The 20,765-nt window shown below is 36.4% G+C and overlaps 1 protein-coding gene across 2 annotated transcripts in view; it reads right to left on the bottom strand.

Annotated features, from left to right (window-relative positions):
• The window catches only part of ZBBX (zinc finger B-box domain containing), a gene marked incomplete at its 5' end in the record, with an annotated part of 105,222 nt that overhangs the window by 68,116 nt on the left and 16,341 nt on the right, over positions 1-20,765 (bottom strand). For both annotated transcript variants that reach the window (XM_079704403.1, XM_079704404.1), the window contains one exon: positions 16,518-16,613. In XM_079704403.1, coding sequence (XP_079560529.1) covers positions 16,518-16,613 — 96 coding nt within the window. The remainder of the gene's footprint in view (positions 1-16,517; positions 16,614-20,765) is intronic.

Raw genomic sequence — 20,765 nt, 5'->3', positions numbered from 1 at the left:
ACAAATCTATAGCAACAGATAACGGACCAGTGGTTGCCCGGGACTGGAAATGGTAGCAAGGATTGATTGCAAAAAAGTACCAGGAAATTTTTGGTGTGATAGAAATGTTCTAAAACTCAATTGTAGTGATTATTACACGGGTTTGTAAATTTACTTTAAAAATCATTGAATTGGTATTTCCCTGGGGTGCAGCGGTTAAGAATCCACCTGCCAATGCAGGGGACACGGGTTCGAGCCCTGGCCCAGGAAGATCCCACATGCCATGGAGCAACTAAACCCGTGCACCACAACTACTGAGCCTGCGCTCTAGAGCCCACTAGCCACAACTACTGAGCCTGCATGCCACAACTACTGAAGCCCGTGCACCTAGAGCCTGTGCTCCACATCAAGAGAAGCCACCACAATGAGAAGCCTGCGCACTGCAATGAAGAGTAGCCCTCGCTCATGGCAACTAGAGAAAGCCCATGTGCAGCAATGAAAAACAAACCCAACGCAGCCAAAAAATAAACAAATAAATAGATCTATTTTTTAAAAATCATCGAATTGTACAGCTATAATGTGAATTTCAGAGTATGTAAATTAAACCTCAATAAAAGGAATTTAGACTAAACAATAAAACAATAGACAAGACTAGGCTGACTGCAGCAGAGACTTGTATTAGGGTGAATGCTCAGTCTCTTGTCATGTCCCCTTCTATCATAATTTCTTCCTGACCCACAGCAGTGCTCATCCTCACCAGCCCCACCATGGAAAATACAACTGCTCAACTTATTTCTGCCCTCTGGGCCACGGTTCGCTGGACAATAAGTGGGCACCAGGTTGAGCTCATGAAGATTTAGATTTGAAATCAAGAAAGCAACATTGGTCTCTCTGTCATTGATCCTCTATTATGTAACTTCATAATTTGTTAATTACAAGAAAAAGAAGTAGATATACAGGAAAAAATAATAAAAGTGGAAGAAGGAGTCTGCCTAGTCTTTCAACAATTTCCAAAATCCAGTCCTGGTTCTTACCATGATTCAGTTACATGACCTCTACTCTCATACAATGAGACATCTGTGAGGTCTTTAATAACAAGAAAAAATTCTTTTTGACCAAGTTAGTGTAAAGGGTCCTAACTAATGCAAGGATCAGTGCTTCCCAATTGAGGCAAGGAAACCTGAAGATGTGGGGAGGTGTTTTGTGTTTTCACAAGCATTGGAGAGCATTATTGACATTTAATGGATGATAACCAGGTTTAATACATATTCTGAAATGTGAGGAATGGTCCACCTCAAGAAAAGTTCCTGCCCCAAACACTCAAGAGATTCCCATTGAGGAATAGTAACACAGACCTAGACTTACACTAGCAACATTTTTTAAAAAATTACAGAAACCCAGTGAAAATAAATCATCATGCCATCATACTAAAAAGTAAGAAATAGAGGTTCCTTCCAATTCATGAATACTACTTCTCACGGGTAACCACTATTAACAGTTTGGTGTATATCCCTGCAGCCTTTTGTCTTTGCTTAGAAGAACACATCTAGATTTTCAACACAAAACACATTATCTTTCACTTAAAAATATATCAACTATCATTTTAAGTAATAAGTAACCAATGAACAAGAATGTAAAGGTGGGCCTCCCTGGTGGTGCAGTGGTTGAGAGTCCGCCTGCCGATACAGGGGATACGGGTTCGTGCCCCGGTCTGGGAGCATCCCATATGCCGCGGAGCGGCTGGGCCCGTGAGCCATGGCTGCTGAGCCTGCGCATCCGGAGCCTGTGCTCCGCAACGGGAGAGGCCACAACAGTGAGAGGCCCGCGTACCACAAAAAAAAAAAAAAAAAAGAATGTAAAGGTTATTGTTATAAAATACTTAAAATAGATAACTATAAATGTTGTGTCATAACACTGTCTGATATGTATTATAAGATATTTTCAAATTTTAAAACTCAAATATTTATGTCAAAGACTGTTCTGCCTATGTTTTCCTCTAAGAGTTTTATATTGTTCAGCCTTACATTTAGGTCTTTAATCCATTTTGAGTTTATTTTTGTGTATGGTGTTAGGGAGTGTCCTAATTTCATTCTTTCACATGTAGCTGTCCAGTTTTCCCAGCACCACTTACTGAAGAGACTGTCTTTTTTCCTTTTATATTCTTGCTTCCTTTGTCAGAGATTGGGTGACCATAGGTGCGTGGGTTTACCTCTGGGCTTTCTATCCTGTTCCATTGATCTATATTTCTGTTTTTGTGCCAATACCATACTGTCTTGATTACTGTAGCTTTGTAGTATAGTCTGAAGTCAGGGAACCTTATTCCTCCAGCTCCATTTTTCTTTCTCCAGATTGCTCTGGCCATTTGGGGTCTTTTGTGTTTTCATACAAATTGTAAAACTTTTTGTTCTAGTTCTGTAAAAAAATGCCATTGGTAATTAGATAGGGATTGCACTGATTCTGTAGATTGCTTTGGGTAGTATACTCATTTTCACAATGCTGATTCTTCCAATCCAAGAACATGGTATATCTCTCCATCTATTTGTGTCATATTTGATTTCTTTCACCAGTGTCTTGTAGTTTTCTGCATATAGGTCTTTTGCCTCCTTAGGTAGGTTTATTCCTAGGTATTTTATTCTTCTGTTGCAATGGTAAATGTGTATAGCACAGGAAAAAAAAAAAAGAAGGTACAATCTGTTTGCAGGACATTTATTAAGTTAACCTTAGAAATACATTTCAATACACATTAGGTGCAGACAAATACTGTTTGGTTCCACTTATACAAGGTACCTAGAATAGTCAGATTCATAGAGTTAGAAAGTACACTGGTCGATGCCAGGGGCCGAGGGGTGGGGGTGGGGTGGGGTTGAAGAGGAAGAATGGGAAGTTAGTGTTTAAAGGGGACAGAGTTTCACTTTCAGGAAGGTTAAAAATTCAGGAGATGGATGATGGTAAGAGTTGCACAACAATGTGAATGTACTTAGTGCCACTGAACTGCACAGTTAAATATGGTTAAAATAGTATGTTTTATATTATGTGACTTTTACCACAATAAAAAAAACATTAAAAAAAAACTCGAAGATAATTTTATTTCCATCTTCATGAAAATTTACATATAGCAGTACTCATAGGTAGCAACTAATAGGAGGCGGAGGGGACTAAAATTGAATAAAATTACCTGTGCAACTTCTCTACATGCCAAAAATGTTTAAAAAACAAAACAGCCTTCAGGGCACATAGTAAATCATATATCTCACTGTAAGAGTGAGGCTTAAACTAAAGCCAAAGAATGTGATTTACTACTGGCATTTCCAGAGTCCCCCACAGCCTTCACTACACTGCATGATGGTAGGATTTCATCTGGTAACTGTTCTAACTTCTCGCCTGAACTTTTTTTTTCTCCCTAGAATGATATTATCTTTCAAATTACACTCTAGAAGAATTCATCACTCTGACAATGTATCATTAATCAAAGTAAAGAGGGTTGATATTTTATAGCATTTTGGAATGGATGGCACCTTATAGAAGTTAAGGTCCAACAGTAAAAGTTTTAGCTTAGTTAGAAAAATGATATACTTTATGGTGGTGTCAGTGTTTCAAAACTCTAGCACCATCATCCCAAACCCTGGCTATCCAGCAACATTAATAATCATGTTGACATAACCATGCATCCTTATATGATCCAGAAGTTCCAGCTCAAAGAAGTTCACATGTGATTTAGACCGACGTTACTTCCTAAGTTAGAAAAAAAATGTTGAAATGTCTCTTTTCATGGTCCTAACTTTCACTGATTTTCCAGTTGCAAAATTTTAGAAGGGATTTACTGCAACCACAGCCTTGTATTAAAGGCGGAAAACTCTACTGATGTGTATAAAATGGATGACTAATAAAAAAATAAATAAATAGACAAACATTTTTTAAAAAATGGAAAACTCTAATTCCTGTAGAAGAGTTTTGTTATTTCATTGGTACTTGCTAGGCAAATAGATAATAGAGGTAGAGACAGAGGTGTACACATATACACATACACAGAAAAAATTGTGTTACATGTACACAGAACCCAAGAAACATTATGAATTCACTGGTTACAATAACTGTTGAACACAGTTGGAATTTGGATAGCTTTTAACTATAAAAATCATTTCAGGAAGATGAAATTATGCACTAATGGAATTTTTTTAAAAGGAATATATATATGTATATATATATGTGTGTGTATGTATATAGGGTTTTTTGGCCTTACTTTTGAGAAAACACTTCTCCCCCATATAGAGAATATTTTCCCAAGTACAGTTTTTTCTGGTTTCTTTGATGTGAATTAACTCATATGCAATTGGTAAATAGGGGAATGATGTCAGTATAAAACTATGGAGTTTTATTGATTCTTAAGTTTTTCTTTTCCAGCACATTACTGTTTTGAGGCAATTGGGGGCAAGCTGTCTCACAATTAAAGCCAAAATCTTAACAATATATAAAGATCTTAGGGGGAAAAAAAAAGCTGAAAATCTATAAAAAATGTCTCCCCACAGTGCAAGTACAGACTAATGACTTTAATGACCATGCATTCCACTAAGTTAAGCTATCTGGAAAAAATGGGAGTGCAGATAAAGAATTAATAAAGATACTCTCTGATTTAAAACAATGGATTAATAAAGGAGGCAACAGTTTGATTCAGAGTTTTCATTTTGACAAAAATGACGTCATTAGAAGTGAATTACTACCAGGACCTATATCACAGAGAAGGAAACACAAGTCCTCAAGGAACATGTGCCAGTCGTTTTATAAGGATGGTTAACTGTTTTTGTTAAGGCTCTGATTACAAAGTGCCATGGGATTTGAGTGGCCTTCCCCTAACCCTAATTTTTCCTGGAGCCCTATTAGATAGGTAGGGGATTATCCAGAATGGGAAGTTTTTCAGAAATTGTATATTGTTACGGCAGTAATACATGTACACTAAAGAACTGTGCTTTAATTTATAGTAAAATATACTTTTTTATTAAAACTCATCAAAACATTTGCTCAAGGTATATTTATCCAAAGAAACCTCCGCAGATTATTTTGCTAGCATATTTCTATTTATATATTTAAATATATATATATTAAATACAGTGCATGATGATAATGTAAGGATCCTGTTAACTAAAATCAACAATAACAAACCAGACTAAATCTCTCTGAGTTGGAAGCTACATAGGAAAGAAGGAACACTAAACATAACAAGCAGATAAATTTTCTCAAATTATCATGTATCTATGGTAAGATGCAATAAGCCCATGAAATTTCCACCTAGTAAAACTATCTTTGCAGAGCAAAAATTATTTATAAAAATACATAACTATGAACATCCTAACTCAATAAACAAGAATGAAAAAGACTGAGGTAAGAGGTGGACGGGCTGGACAGATGGTATTTGTCAAGCGGAGTAAAATTGGAGCTTTGTTTTCCCTAGACACTTCAAGGACCAGGTTAATGACAGGAGCTGAGCTCTGCTGGAGTAAAGAGATAAAATGACCACTCTTGAGGTCAAGGAGACCTCCCCAACTGCACATATGCAGAAAGGCTCCTTGGGGGTCCAAAGGGCGGGGCGCCACCCCATAATAGGTGCTGTCAAACCTCCCACTAGCCTCTGTGCTGGAATCCAATTGGTAAAACGCAACATGCGCAGGCATGTTGGGGAGTGTCCTAGAACAGGTCAGATGTGGGAAGAGAAGTGAGATAATTGGTCAAAGGTAAACAAAGACCCGGACTAACTGCCCTGTACAAATGATTTAACCATCTCTTTACTACACTCCTCCTCATTAGGGAGGACGCCTACACCCTTTCTCTCCAGGTGTGTATTTCTGCCTTCTGTCTTAAATAAAAAAACAGTTTCTCTGTTTTGTCCCCCACATGCTGCACTGTGTCTCTAATAATAATCTTTGTACCTGTTTTTACAGTTTTTGCCTCCTTAAGAAATTGCTTTTTCAAATGGGGCAAGAGCCAGGGGAACTTTGCTTCTAGCCTCTAGCCCCTTGTAGCTAGGATTCCTGGTTTTCATTCGGGCTACACAGGTTCGATTCCTGGGAAGGGAACTAAGACCCTGCTGCTGTCTCTCTGAGATCAAGATAGAGCTTCATCTCTCAATTTTTTCACATTATTAAAATATATACTCTATTCTTAGAGCAAATTGTTATTTTGCTTTTCTGATGAATCCACCTTTACAGATAGTCTTAGTACAAATTTATTCCCTAAAAATAGGCTTTACCATAGGGTCAACTCTGAATTTTCCATGAAAGTTGAAGTAAAAGGTATCCATAAATAAAGGACTTGACCAAAGTTTTCGTCTACTGTTAGGATCAAAAGAAAGAAAGAAAAAAGTCAACTTCAGGGCAGCTGAAAGGTAAAGAAACAAAGGACAGGAATTTCCATATAGCAGACACCAGAAAGAAAAAGAGTTTGACTAAAAGTCCCCATATAAATACATGAAGAAACAGGAGAAAACTAAATATTTATAGGATGAAAGAAAATTGCAACAGAGAAACTCACAACAGAATCATGTTTCAAATCCAGTTCTGCTCATCATATTTCTAAAAACAGATATGAAATTTGCATGAGTAGTACAAAAATGTCAATGGTATAAAGAACTACTTATTGCAAGCTAGTTAGGAATCAAATCCTGGAAGTGTGAAATTCATTTGACTAAAGTTGATTGCTTATTCCAGCATCATTTCAATATAACTTTAAGTAGAACTTAAAGGACCCTTAGATTTACCTTTCCTCTAAAGGTCTAATGGAAACCACAGGTTTTATTAATCAAAGATTTGTGTTATTATTCCTCCTTGACACATAAGGGATAATAAAAAAATAAGCAAGTACCTGGACACAGGCCTCGGATTATAAATGCAATTGACTATTCAATAGACAGTAAATGTCAAATAAAAGTAATCTGGACTCAATATTTAGTACTATCATAAAGTAACTTGAGAGTAACAAAATAAAACACACTTAATGCCATTAAACTATTTAAAAATAAGATAATATAGCATATAAATGTAATAGCTAAAAAATAATATATTGTCAAAATTTTTAAATCACTTGATATTAAGAAAAATAACAAAATGTGATCTCAGCCTTTCAAATTTTATTACAACCTTAAAAATTCGATTTAGAGAGCAATCTTAAAAGTGAGCCAGAATAGCAACAAGAAAACAACGTAGGAAATTCATACCTGCAATCTGCTTTCTATTTGCAGTTTTGATGTCATATAATTATGCACTATATTAATTAACTTAGCAAGTACTTACTACTGTTTTCAACTAATATTACATGTATAATGCATCCAGATGAGTTAGCTGCTTTTAGCAATTATGCATATTTGAGATACATGAAGAAGAAATGATTTAATATGCAATGATTTGAATAACAGATTTTTAGGCATAGCAGAATAAACTCACTAATAAATAACAATCAGTAGTTTTTCATTCATTTTCTTATACATAGTAATGCTACTACTATGTATAAGTAGTACATCACAATTGACAATTTTTATCCCATAAATACCAATGAACATAAAATATAGTAAAAAAAAAAGAAAAAACTACTGTAAAATTTGTCAGACTCCATGAAAAACCTGTAAGATAATATGGGTAGCACCTGTAAATTATAAAGACTCCTCAAATAATCAGCATCAGTGTGACTGATTAAAGGTTCAGACATGTGGTTAGACTAATGATTTTTTTTTAAACAACACACATTTATTATCTCATGAGTTCCATGAGTCAGAGTCTAGTTCCAGCTTAACTGGATGCTCTGCTCAAGATCTTAGAAGGCTGCAGGCAAGGTGTGGGCCAGGCTGCATTCGTTCCTGAGTTTGGGGTTCTCTTCCAAGCTCACAAGGTTGTTCATAGAATTCAGTTCCTGAGGCTGCAGGACTGAAGTTCTGGTTTTCTTGCTTGCTGCCAGCCTGAGGCTGTTCTCAGTTCCTAGAGGCTGCCCACACTTTCTTGCTATGTGGCCCTCTCCCTCTCCCAGGCCCTCTCACTACAGGGCAGGTTACTTCTTTAAAGCCAACTAGAGGATCTCTCTGACCTCAGGGAGGGCCTCAGTCTCCCTTTTAAGAGCTTTCATGTGATTAAGCCAGGTCCACCCAGAATCAGCTCCTTTTTGATAACTCAAAATCAACTTATTTGGAACCATAATTACATCTGCAAAACCCCTTGACCTTTGTCACATTCTACTGGCAAGTCACGGGTTCTCAGACTAATGATCTTTATGGTCCCCTCTAATATTGAGCTTCTATTATTTTCTATTTGGATAAGGAAGAAGTCTGTATTTTTCTAAAATTTTACCTCACTGTATTTTCACAGAAGTCTTCCAAAATATGTACTACTATAACACTTTTTTAAAATCCTTAAAACCAAAAGTAACCATTTCATTAATTCTTTAGAGTCATTATCATTAAAATACTTTGTTTTCTAGATTCTAAATTTAGATGGTCTAAGAACTGCATTGAATTTTTACAAATACTATATCCTGACTAATAAAACCTAATGCATGGAGCACCTGCTATGAGCAGAATACGTTTATATTTGTTGTCATTTAATCAGATCCTCACAACATCTCTGCAAGCTTCTGAGCTTGCATATATGAGTTTTATCTTAAAGATTCTTTTAGCATAAATATTACAGAAACACCCTCTTTTCCCTTTGAGATGAATTCAGGCCACCTCTGCATTAAACCCTAGCACTGCATCTTCCTTCTCCACTGCATCTGCAACTCTGTCACTTGATTCTGTAATATACTCCCTGAACCACTAATGTTCCTCCAGTTCTTCACTGGTGGTAACAGAAGCCCTGTTCTTACTTTTCCACACACTTTTCAAATGTGGTCTTTTCCCTTTCCCTAGCTTTTCCTAGTACTGGCATCTAAAAATATCATCATCACAGATATGGTTTCACTGAAGTGCAGGTTATTAAAATGTCCCATATTTAAAATATGTCTCACATCTTGAAACTGTCTTCTCGAAAATCCTTATCAACATTTCTCCAAGGAAGATGTAAAATTGCCATAAGCACATGAAAAGATGTTCAACATAATTAGTAATCGGGAAAATGCAAATGAAAACCGTAATGAGATACTACTTCACGCCCACTAGGTCAAAAAGTGAGATTAATAACTGTTGGCTAGGGCATCGAGAAATCAGAACTTTCATATTCTGTTGATAGATGTGAAATGGAGCAGCCACTTTGGAAAACACTCTGGCAGTTCCTCAAACAATTAAATATTAGAGTTACCATACAACCCAGCAAGTCCACTACTAGAGATACAGCAATGAAAAATTAAAACATATGCCCACAAAAACCTGTCCATAAATATTCACAGCAGCATTATTCATAACGGCCGAAAGGTGAAAACAGCCAAATGTCCATCAGACAATGAATGGATAAACAAAATGTGATATATCCATACAATGGAATGTTATTTGGCCATAAATAAATGAAGCACAGATACATGCCACAACATGGATGAAACTTGAAAACATTATACTAAGTAAAGGCAGCTAGTCAAAAAGACCACATATTGTATGATTCCATTTATATTAAATATCTAGAATGGGCTAATCCATAGAGACAGAAAGTAGATAAGTCGTTGCCAGGGGATTACAGGGAGGATGGTAGGGGGGATGGGAATAGTAGCAAAATGGTAGAGGATTTCTTTTTGAAGTGATAAAAATGTTCTAAAATTAACTGTGGTGGTAGTTGCACATATCTGTGAATATACTAAAATCTATTGAATTATAAACTTTAAATGGATAAGTTGTATAGTATGTGAGTTATATCTTAATAAAACTGTTTTTAAAAAATTCTTGTCTATGATGCCTCTATAAGTGCTCTTGATCTATCTTTTGGGTAAGCCATCATTCTGTCTTTAGAAATTTTAGTTAATCAAAGACTTAATTGCAATGCCCTCCAAGGAGTCTACCTGGGTAAACTAAACTTTCAGACTCACCAGGCTGTCAGCAAACCACTCTTAGAAACAGTCTGCTCACAAGGATAAGAACAAGAACAACAGTTTACCAATGGGATGGCATCAGTTGTTATTCTTGGGAGTCTTGCAATAGTTCACGCAAAAGTACAGCTCAGATAGATGAGGGACAGACCTGGTTTAGAAGCCTTATTTCCCACCAGAGTCAATCCCCATCTGCAGGTTTCCAGAGCCCCACAGCCCACGTGCCAGCTACAAAGCTCGCCATGTTCAGGGAGCTGTGGCTTACCCCAAGTATTTATAGTCCTCCCATTAGATGCAATTTGCCAATGAGGAGTCATGTTTACCGTGAATATGTTGTCTAGGAACACAGGTGACATTAGGACCTTTATCTGTTTCCCAGGAAAAGAGCTAGAAAGTTAACTAAAGGTCAAATTCTCAGACACAAGAGGAAAAGCTTTTCTTAACCCTTCACCAACATAACATATTAACATACCATACGTTCTTTTAATTGTCCAATCTTTGGTTTTCAAAATTTAGAGAGAAACTTTGCCACTTAAAATGTAATTTTAAATTATTTCACGAGCTTGATCATATCATTCAGGTTTTATTCATGCTTTCACTCATTCAAAAATGAGATTTTTACATGCCAGGTACAATGTTAAGCACTAAGAATACAGTGATGAACATGACAGAAACAGTTCCTCTCCTTACAAGATTTGAAATTTATCAGAAGAGATAAAAGAGTAAAAAGTCAATAACAATATAGTTTTAAAAATCCTTTGACAGGGCTTCCCTGGTGGCGCAGTGGTTGAGAGTCCACCTGCCGATGCAGGGGACACGGGCTCATGCCCCGGTCCAGGAAGATCCCACATGCCGCGGAGCGGCTGGGCCCGTGAGCCAAGGCCGCTGAGCCTGCGCGTCCGGAGCCTGTGCTCCGCAACAGGAGAGGCCACAGCAGTGAGAGGCCCGTGTGCCGCAAAAAAAAAAAAAAATCCTTTGACAGAAGTTCAAAGTTATAATCATATTGAATCATACAGAATTATTTATATTTAAGAAAGAAAAGCATGCCAATACTCAGTTGTTTATATATATTTTAAATATTTTATTTTTTCTTATGTGTAATACTAATATTTATAAATAGCAAATTTATAAATTTTTTAGGATATTGCCATTACCTAGACTCTAAAGTCATGTGAATTTATGGTAATTCCTTTTTGGGGGAACATTTACTCCCCATCCTTATATTTCTATCTTATTTGTGAGACTTTGGGAGAAGAAAGTGAGTATGCTGACCTCTGCCCTTCCTGGGTTCTCCAAGGGCTACCTGTCCAGAGAGGGATGTATTCCAGTCTAGATCTCCATTAAGGAGTTTTTCTGGGTAGGTCCTGCCCTGTCAAAGGGAAAAGTCTATAACATTGGGGTGGGGGGGAGGGCAAAAAGTTCAGTTCCAGGAAATATCAGGAAGCTGATCTGTCTGAACACCCATGCTACAACCACCAATTCTGATTGTATCAATAATAAAACTGATATTTTGATTTCTACCTTATGACTCTAATACCTATTTCTCAATTGGTTTAGAACATGGAAAGTGAAGAAAGAGATGTTATATATTGCCCTTCAAAAATTGCAGTACACTCTAAAACTGGCCAACAATTATCTATACTGTAATCTCATTCTGAATTACATATTGTCACAAGTCAGGTTGGCCAAGAAACAAATTCTGAGATTTGCCTGCCTGACTTTTACTGGGGAGTTCTCTGAGAAGAACACCTGTGGGCGAGTGAAGGAAGCAGAACTGGGCAAAGAAGAGAGTTGAATTTGATGCAATTGCCAATCCCAAGGGAGGAGCTGTGATGGCCTATCGGAGTTGTCACCAACTGAGGCAAGAGGTAGCTGGGAATTTGTACCCTAACATAGACCAGATATTGGCCCAGAGGATGGGCTGCCTACAGGGATGGAGTGTAGGCTTGAAGGTGGCAGTTCTCTTTGGGCAAAGGCAATTCCAGGGGAGAGACTCAACTATGATACAAATGCAGGCAACATTCCAGGCAGCTAGGGTAGTGAGTATCTCATTTCTAAGGAGGAAGATCTGGGTGGCACACATAGCATCTACATTATGTGTGTACACAGCATTTAAAACGGGTACATTAGGATCATCCAAGTAAGCAACCACGATATTATCCAAATGACCAGCTATGGCCTAAAATTACTGTATTATCCTGAACATTAACAGAATAATGGTAGTGTGAGCCTAAAAGCTGATACTGGTCATTGTCAAATGAAAGAAAAAAAATCTATCATTTTTCTACCAAAGTCGGAAAGCATAAATAGTATTATGATAACTGAGGTTCTGCCTGGTAATTATTTTCCTGTAGGTATGTTCAAGCAAACAAATATTCCCACTTATAATCCACATTTATGTAGGTATACCTTACTTCGTAGATAAAAAAGTGAAGAGGCTGCATATAGATGTCTCATATTAGAAAACATAGAAATTCCACCTCAGTTATCTCTTCTCTCATTACTAACCACCCCTCTTCCCAAGGTCTCTCCTTTCCAGTTAAGAAAATCTCCATTCTAATTAAGAAAATATATATACCAGAATCTATTAATGATTTTCTTAATCCAGCCTCCCCTTGGGCATGTCATACTTCACAATGAAATGCCTTTTGTTTGTCCCCCCACCCCCGTTTTCCCTTATCTCTGATTAACCTTGTCTCTTCTTTGATCTTTTGTTGTTAAAAGGAAATAGGAATTCCTGATATATTGAGGCCTTATTTTTCACCAATGTGAGGCTTACCAAGTGAAAAAACCTTTTGTTTTACCTTTAGTGTTGAAAATCATTCTAAATACAGAAGTAGAATTTTCATCCTTAGTAATTCCCCTCATGAATTTACACATCATTTTTCAGATAATTAACTATTTCACAGAGGTTAGAGAAGGTTAAAAAAAAAAAAAAACTTGTGCTGAAATCACTTCCAAGTATTAATCAATCATAAATAAAAAGAAAGACCCTTTGAAATTATGTTAGTCAACATGGAAATGGTAATAGTTTGTCTTCAATTTTTCAGAGATTTATCTCTTAAGTGAAACAAGATATGCCAGGACAAAATGGTCCTTACTGACTGTGAACTTTGTAAACACTTACTGGTATGTAGGCTGGGGGTTGAAATGATTAACGACACTCAAAATAAGCTATTCTTCCTAATAACCAGAAATGCCAACATAGGTTAAATAATATAAAGTATAGCAGTCATTAGCCTAGAATGCTTGTTTTTTATATAGTAATGCTTAATATTCAGATATAGGATGTCTACTCTAACTTCTCAGATTAGGTATGAATTCAACAGTCAACAAAAAAAAATCTCATGACTTCTTTTTCTTTGTCTTCACAGTTTGCATATTTTTAAAATTGAGATACAGTTGCTCTACAATATTATAAAGTTACGGGTGTACAAAAAAAAAAAAATCTCATGACTTTAACAGTTACCAAAGTGGTGGAAAACTAAAAATGCTATGGCTGGTTAATAAGGGCTAAACAGAAAGAGGTATCCACTCGCTGCTGAACAATGGCCATCAAGCCAAGACACAACAGCATCAAGAACCTTACCTTAATGCACAGGGAAGAATGATGGAAACAAGAAGAAAAAAAGCAAGATGACTGAAAAAAAAAGGGCTAAATAGTGCACAGAAATAATAAGAAAATGGCATATAGCTAATGGCACAATGGATTAAATTCAAGATGGGATGGCAGAGAATGGGTAAGGCCATGATAGAGGAGCAAAAATAAAGTACTAACCGGAAGAACAAATCTCTGAGGATGAATGTGTAGCAACACACATTACATCAGCTAGCTGAGACCTCCTATTAACTGTTATAACAGCTACTGGTCAAAATAATGGGCAGGAGTCACCAATATATAGTGAGACTCTGTCCACTGTACACTTTACTAAGATCGGAGGGAGTAGGTTATATATTCTGAAATAGCTTCCTTTAAAAAAAACTATTTTTTTAATTTTAAAATTTTAGTTGAATAAAATAAAGGGTCAAATTTACTTGAATTATCCAAAAAAAGATCGCTCCTTCAAAGTATTTCATTACTTAGCAATCTGGGTACATAAAATGATGTTATATACAAAGAGAGTAGTAACCATGTATGTTTAGCTCCCAATACAGGTGGTCTCTGTTTGCTCTTTTCTAAGGGTCAGCCTCACAATCTGACTTCCCCAGCAGACAATGAAATTCTCAGGAAAATCCTCAAGATAGCACTAAGTAGCAACTTTGGTCTCCACAGACTAGAGGGCAATCCAGAGGAGTAACATAAATATAGAAGATATATAGTTATTTATCATTATTTAACTTTAAAATATATACATAAGAGAATCCCTGTATTTGAAAAAAACTCTCAAGGATTCATTATTACTTGCTATGCTCTTTGATTTGTATACATATTATGAAATTCATTTATGTTAATTTCTAGAGATGAATGCATCTTCTACAATTAGAAATTCACTAGGAACTTAAATACCATTCTGCTATTTCTGGCTTACCAACCTTTCCTTCCCTGCAACCAAAACTAGAAAATGTGATGCTGGGATGAGAAGAAGCTTATACTCAGTAAGTATTAATTCTCTCACTTCAGCATCAATTCCACATTTAGAATTTTATAAGAATAAAATTTACAAAAATCATGTTCTTCTATATTAAGATATCGAATATATCCATTTTAATGACATGGAATAGAAAAACTCAACGTTTACTATACATATGCTATGTCACATTACTTTTAGTAAGCATGATTTGGCCCATGTCATATCTGCCTCTGGATTACAATAAACCATATCATGGCAAAGTCTGACTGTGTTTTGAAATTGAATGTGGGCGGGGGGGAGGACTGAGAGAGAGAAGCAGAAAGGGACAGAGGTCTGGAAGAGAGAGGGGAAGGAAGGGAGAGAGAAAAGAGAATCAGACTTAGATAAATCTTGAAGGTCAAATACTGAAGTTGAGGGAAGGAGCCATGTCTGATTCTTCTTTGTACCCTCCACACCAGCTAGCACAGTGCCTAAATTCACTGAGCGGTAATTCAGAAAATGTGCTGAATAAATCACTGAATGGAAAATTCTGACAAGAATTCACAGTGGGATAATTACACTCCTTACCCTTACAATGGAGTGCCTTTAGTTAAATTCTATATTATTAGCATATTAACAATTACACTCACTTTTGTATACATTAATTTTCACTTCCTATGACTGTCCAGTCTTAGGATACTTCCTGAGGCAGGGGAGTAGTTGGTGGATTTCTTTTTGTTTTCCCTCCATCACTTCTGCCAGAAGGCTCTAAACACTGACTAGCCACTCAAAAGTTAACAGACTTCGGTAAATACCGATAAAAAAGTAAGGTCAGGGCTTCCCTGGTGGCGCAGTGGTTGGGAGTCTGCCTGCCAGTGCAGGGCACACGGGTTCGTGCCCCGGTCCGGGAGGATTCCACATGCCGCGGAGTGGCTGGGCCCGTGCGCCATGGCCGCTGGGCCTGCGCGTCCGGAGCCTGTGCTCCGCGGCGGGAGAGGCCACAGCGGTGAGGGGCCCGCGTACCGCAAAAAAAAAAAAAAAAAAAAAAAAAAAAAAAAAAAAAAAAAAAAAAAGTAAGGTCAGTTTTATGCTTTGTGGTTATCGTGACGTGGGTCATCAGCATCTGTGAGAGCTACCAATATTTATATATGTTAAAGCAACATGTAAAGATTGAAGTCTACCAGTAATCTTTATAAATACAGATAATATCAATATTAAAATTTACAAGATAATATTTAATCCTTCAATCATTATACAAGGTACTCGACTCTCACTTTTATTTCCAGGTCCTTAAGAGGAGGATCCTAGTGTTATTCATCTGTGTAGGGTCACTGCCTAGCACTGACCCTGCACAATGAATGAAATCTATGACAAAACAATGCATCATCAAACGTAACTGGTATAATGTTATATCAATATTTAACCATATTTATTGTTTAAGTATTAGAATCTTAAAGCCATCTGACAGGGTTTGAGTTTAGGCATTTCAAAAAACAACAACTATATGAGGATAAATAAAAGTTTGTGATATGTAGGAGGAAAAGTAGAAACCTGAAAGATAAGCTTATTTAAAAAATAGTGGGGGAGGACAAATAAAAGACAAATTTTTAAAAAATAAACATGAGAAGAAAACAAGAGATTTCTATTTATAAACTAGATAGAAGTAATACTTAAAACAAATCATGTGTTCGTATGAAACCACAACAGATAAAAATATTGTCTAATTTTTAAATGTCAAGTTCACAGATAGAATGTGTAATGTAAAAACTCTAATCAAGCTAAGTGTTCCAGAAGCTATATTAAAGCACAGTTTAAACAGCAAAATAAAATCCAGATTAGCATTCAGTAAAATAATTTTAAGTTATATGTAAAGACTGTAGATAATAGAATTTTCCAATTAATGCAAATCATCCTAAATTCTAGACAATTAAACATGTGTTATATGTCTTTGTGTTGAAACATTTTATAAATACACTACAAGTAAAGAGTTTTAAAAAGTCATACCTGTAAAAGAGTTGTTCTGTGGAGTTTCAGTGCCCCCTTTTGATGAATTTTAGCAAAGCATCCTGAACAATAATCTTCTCCACATTCCAGGCATACCTTAAAAGATATTGAAAAATCACACAATCTTATAAAATATGACTTTGAGAAAATACTTGCACAAAAAATTCATTGCTCTCATCTTTACTTCTCCAATTACACACCTAGATGTCAGCAGAATTGAGAAGCCCAAGGAAACGGGACAACATTTGTCCCAGTTAAGATGTAACCTTGAGAAAAATTAACTTGTAAACTTTAATTACTCTCATAGCAAAATAAATATAATAGCTGTAAGTAGGTTTTAGATATATGTGTTAGGTGCATGTATGTATGTACAATTTCTGAATAAATCACTAAAAAAACGGCAACCTCAGATCAAACTTCTTAACCTGGTAAAAATTAACAGCAATATCTCTGGGTCAAAACTATTTCATTATGAGTTCTTTTATCTTTCTGTATGGATTTACATGACACAATTAGTTTCAAAGGATGTGTATACTATTTGTGTCCAAAATTCCCCACAGTCTTCTTTGAACGGCACTACTTCACTGGTGATTCTCAAAATGTGGTTTTAAAAGCATTCTTAGAAGATTCCTCAAAGGAAAAAAGTATAAGAAAAAAAACTGGATGGATCTTCATCAACATGTCAGCAATGTTTATGACTGGTGAAATGATTACAGACAAGTGTATATTTGTCTTGCAAGTTCTCTATGGTGCTAAAATGTCATTCTTTAAATTTGCGGATAAGTTGGAAAATGTGATATACCTCTACCTGTGATGGTGCCAAGCAAGGGTGAAAGTGAGAAAAGGAAATGGAATTTTTACTGCAAGAGTAATTACTACTGTGCAGACGTACAGCCACTCTAACACCCTTTACAGTATGATAAAAAATAGTGCAAATGGCTAGTAGCCCCCCTTTTCTTGAGTTTGGCCTAGGTTGAGAACATCCAGTAGTACAAATAAGAAAGCATGAGGCCTGGAGAGAGAGTGTCAGAAAGTCTGTGCCAAGGAGCTCACACTCCCTTTAGCTCTCTTTCATTTCCTCCCCGTTTAGGGTGCCCACCACCCTTCTCCCCCTCCTTCCTCTCCCCTCTCTCAGGGTATAATAAGCATAAAGCAGCTGGGGCAGACTGGGGAGAGACAGACCAGGTTCTTCTGCCTTGTACGGGTCACTGGTGACCTGATGCGTAATTCAGTGACACTTCTCAAACTGTACCATGCATATAAATCTCCTGGGATTTCCTTACAGTGCACACGCAGGTTTGGGAAGTCTGGAATGGGACCCAAGATACTGCATTCTAACAAGATCCCAGGTGACCATGCAGCTGCTGGGTGCAGACCACACAGGGAGTAAGAAGGCACTAGAGTGTACTGGATGAAGAAAAGGAGACTAAACTTAGAGGCGTATAAATTAGGAGTTTGGGATTAACAGATACACACTACTATATATAAAATAGATAACCAACAAGGACCTACTGTATAGCATAGAGAACTATTCTCAATATTTTTAATAACCTATAAGGGAAAAGAATCTGAAAAAGAGTATATATACAGGGCTTCCCTGGTGGCGCAGTGGTTGAGAATCTGCCTGCCAATGCAGGGGACACGGGTTCGTGCCCTGGTCTGGGAAGATCCCACATGCCGCAGAGCAACTGGCCCTGTGAGCCACAACTACTGAGACTGCGCGTCTGGAGCCTGTGCTCCGCAACGGTAGAGGCCGCGATAGTGAGAGGCCCATGCACCGCGATGAAGAGTGGCTCCCACTTGCCGCAACTAGAGACAGCCCTCGCACAGAAACGAAGACCCAACACAGCCAAAAATAAATTAATTTTTTTAAAAAGAATATATATACATATATATATATCTTTGCTGTGTACCTGAAATTAACACAACATTGTAACTCAACTATACTTCAATAAAAATTAAATAAAACTCAGTAAGAGTCCATTAATTTTTTTAAATTGTATGGCAAGTTCCCACATGATGATGCAGTTACCTACAATAATGTAGCCATGTTTATTAAATATGAAATGATTAGGACAACACTCCAAAAATAGGTTAAAAGAGTAGGAAGTTGTACATAACTAAACTGAAACTAAAAAGGAAGGGTCAAATAACAATAACAATATCCACAACATTCAGGGAGCACTTACTCATTGTTCTAAGGGTTTCGTATGTTCCATCTCATTTAATTCTCACAATAACCCCATAAGGTTAGCATGACCATTGTACCTCCATTGTGAAGATGAGGCAACAAAGGAACATAATGATTGAGAATTTGTCCAGTCATACAGCTAATGGAGTCAGGATTTCAACCCCAGAGTCTGGTTCAAAGCTTAAGCTCTTACTCAAGACCCACATTACTAATAATCATTGACCATTAATTTCAGTATTAATCATTTATTAGAAAACCTTCATAAAATCTTCAATAAAATAAATCCAAAATGTCAAATGATTGCATGGTCTGGTATTTATCAAAATCCAAATGTATTTTTCAAATGTGATTATAGCTACACAGAACTGGATTTATAATTTTAGTGGAAGAAAAATAAATACTATCCCTAGTATGGGAACTAATCCTAGCCTTTCAACTCCTGTTTCAAGAGCTATAGTCTCTTAGAGAAATGATGATACAAACATAATCTAAATCCATAATTTTTAAGTGAAAAATTAAAAGCTATAATTTCACATACACATATGGAAGTATTATTGCATTAACGTAGACTTCAAAATGTATTCTACAACATGTCAGCTAATATTTTAATGAATTTCTCATAAATGTTCGGTACCATTTTTACAATGTAATATAGAGGACTGAGAGTCAGTTTCAGCATATAATTCTAAGCCAAATATTTGCTAACAATAGACTTTCAATGAAAGTAGCCAAACGGATGTTATACTGGAAGATCAAAGCTGGAGTCACAGAGTAAGCTTATATATTTTGTTATACAAGCATATTTGGATTTAACTTGGGTTAAAATGACCGCCAACTGGAAAATCTTTTTAGGTAGTTTGTATAACTGGCAGGAACATACTAAAAATGTAGATAAGGACGCCATTCCACCACAGATGCTTCTTTGACGATGGAATACTAAAGTACTGTTTTAGCAAATATCTTTTTAATTTGTTCAAGGCTAGATCACTTATGCTAAGCCTTCAGAATCCGTCTGAGTTTAATTAAATTATCCACATTTGCCAAATTAATATGTAATTTTTAACTATCCATTTCACTTTTGTTATGTAGAAACAGCCTAAAGCCACTGGAATTTCTTTTAAAAATAAGAAATCTGCAAATTTGGGGTTTTATTTTTACCACCAACATATATGAATGCAACATATATAAAATGTGCCAACAACAAAAGGCATACAATTTACTATCTCTTCTCAATGTGCTAGGCACAATGCTAAATACTTCACATGCAGTAACCATTATCCTCATTAACTTTGAGGTCGTTATACTACTGTTACCCGTTTTGTCCCATTTTACAAATGAGAAGACAGAAACAAAAGAATTAAGTCATTTGCTGAAGTTCACATAGCTAACAACAGGTAAAGTTGAGATTCAAACCCCCAAAATGTAAGCTCTTACTCCCCACCTCCCATCCCTGTACAATTTTCCCTGATTAAGGTCCTGTCATAAGATATAGAAAGGTTGACTCTGATTATCCAGTCAGCATGACCATCTAGAATGATGGAAGCTAAGAACACAAGGTAACCTCAGAGTTCAACACTATAGAGTTCATTACATCTACCGAGCTTGAATTTTTAAATAATTTTTGTGCTTTTAACAAGTATCATGGGATATTATTTTCATTTCAAATCAAAGAACATCCTTTCTTAAAATCTTAGTAAATTCTTTAAGAATGGTTAGGGCCTAAACCCTGACTTCTATTTACAACAGTTTTCAGGCAAATCAGTTTTGTAATCACTGCACACTTCATCACTCTCATCTGCTTTCCAGCCAAGGCACATGCCATTTATATTGCCCGGGAATGTCCTTTGCTTGCTTTTCCTTCTCTCTGGAAAAACAGATCCTTTATTTCCAAGTCAAATCTTATCTACATATGCCATATTGTTTGAATTCCATGGCCTTTAAAAAGTGCTCAACATGGAAGAGGATTAATAAGAAATATTGACTCATAGCTCCTATGATTTTTCAGATCATGAACAGTGGACTGCAACAATTCAATTCTGCCATAAGACCCTTTTAGC

The sequence above is a fragment of the Hyperoodon ampullatus genome (assembly GCF_949752795.1).
Source record: "Hyperoodon ampullatus genome assembly, chromosome: 5".
NCBI classification, from domain to species: Eukaryota; Metazoa; Chordata; class Mammalia; order Artiodactyla; family Ziphiidae; genus Hyperoodon; species Hyperoodon ampullatus.
This window is presented reverse-complemented; position numbering and strand designations above follow the sequence as displayed.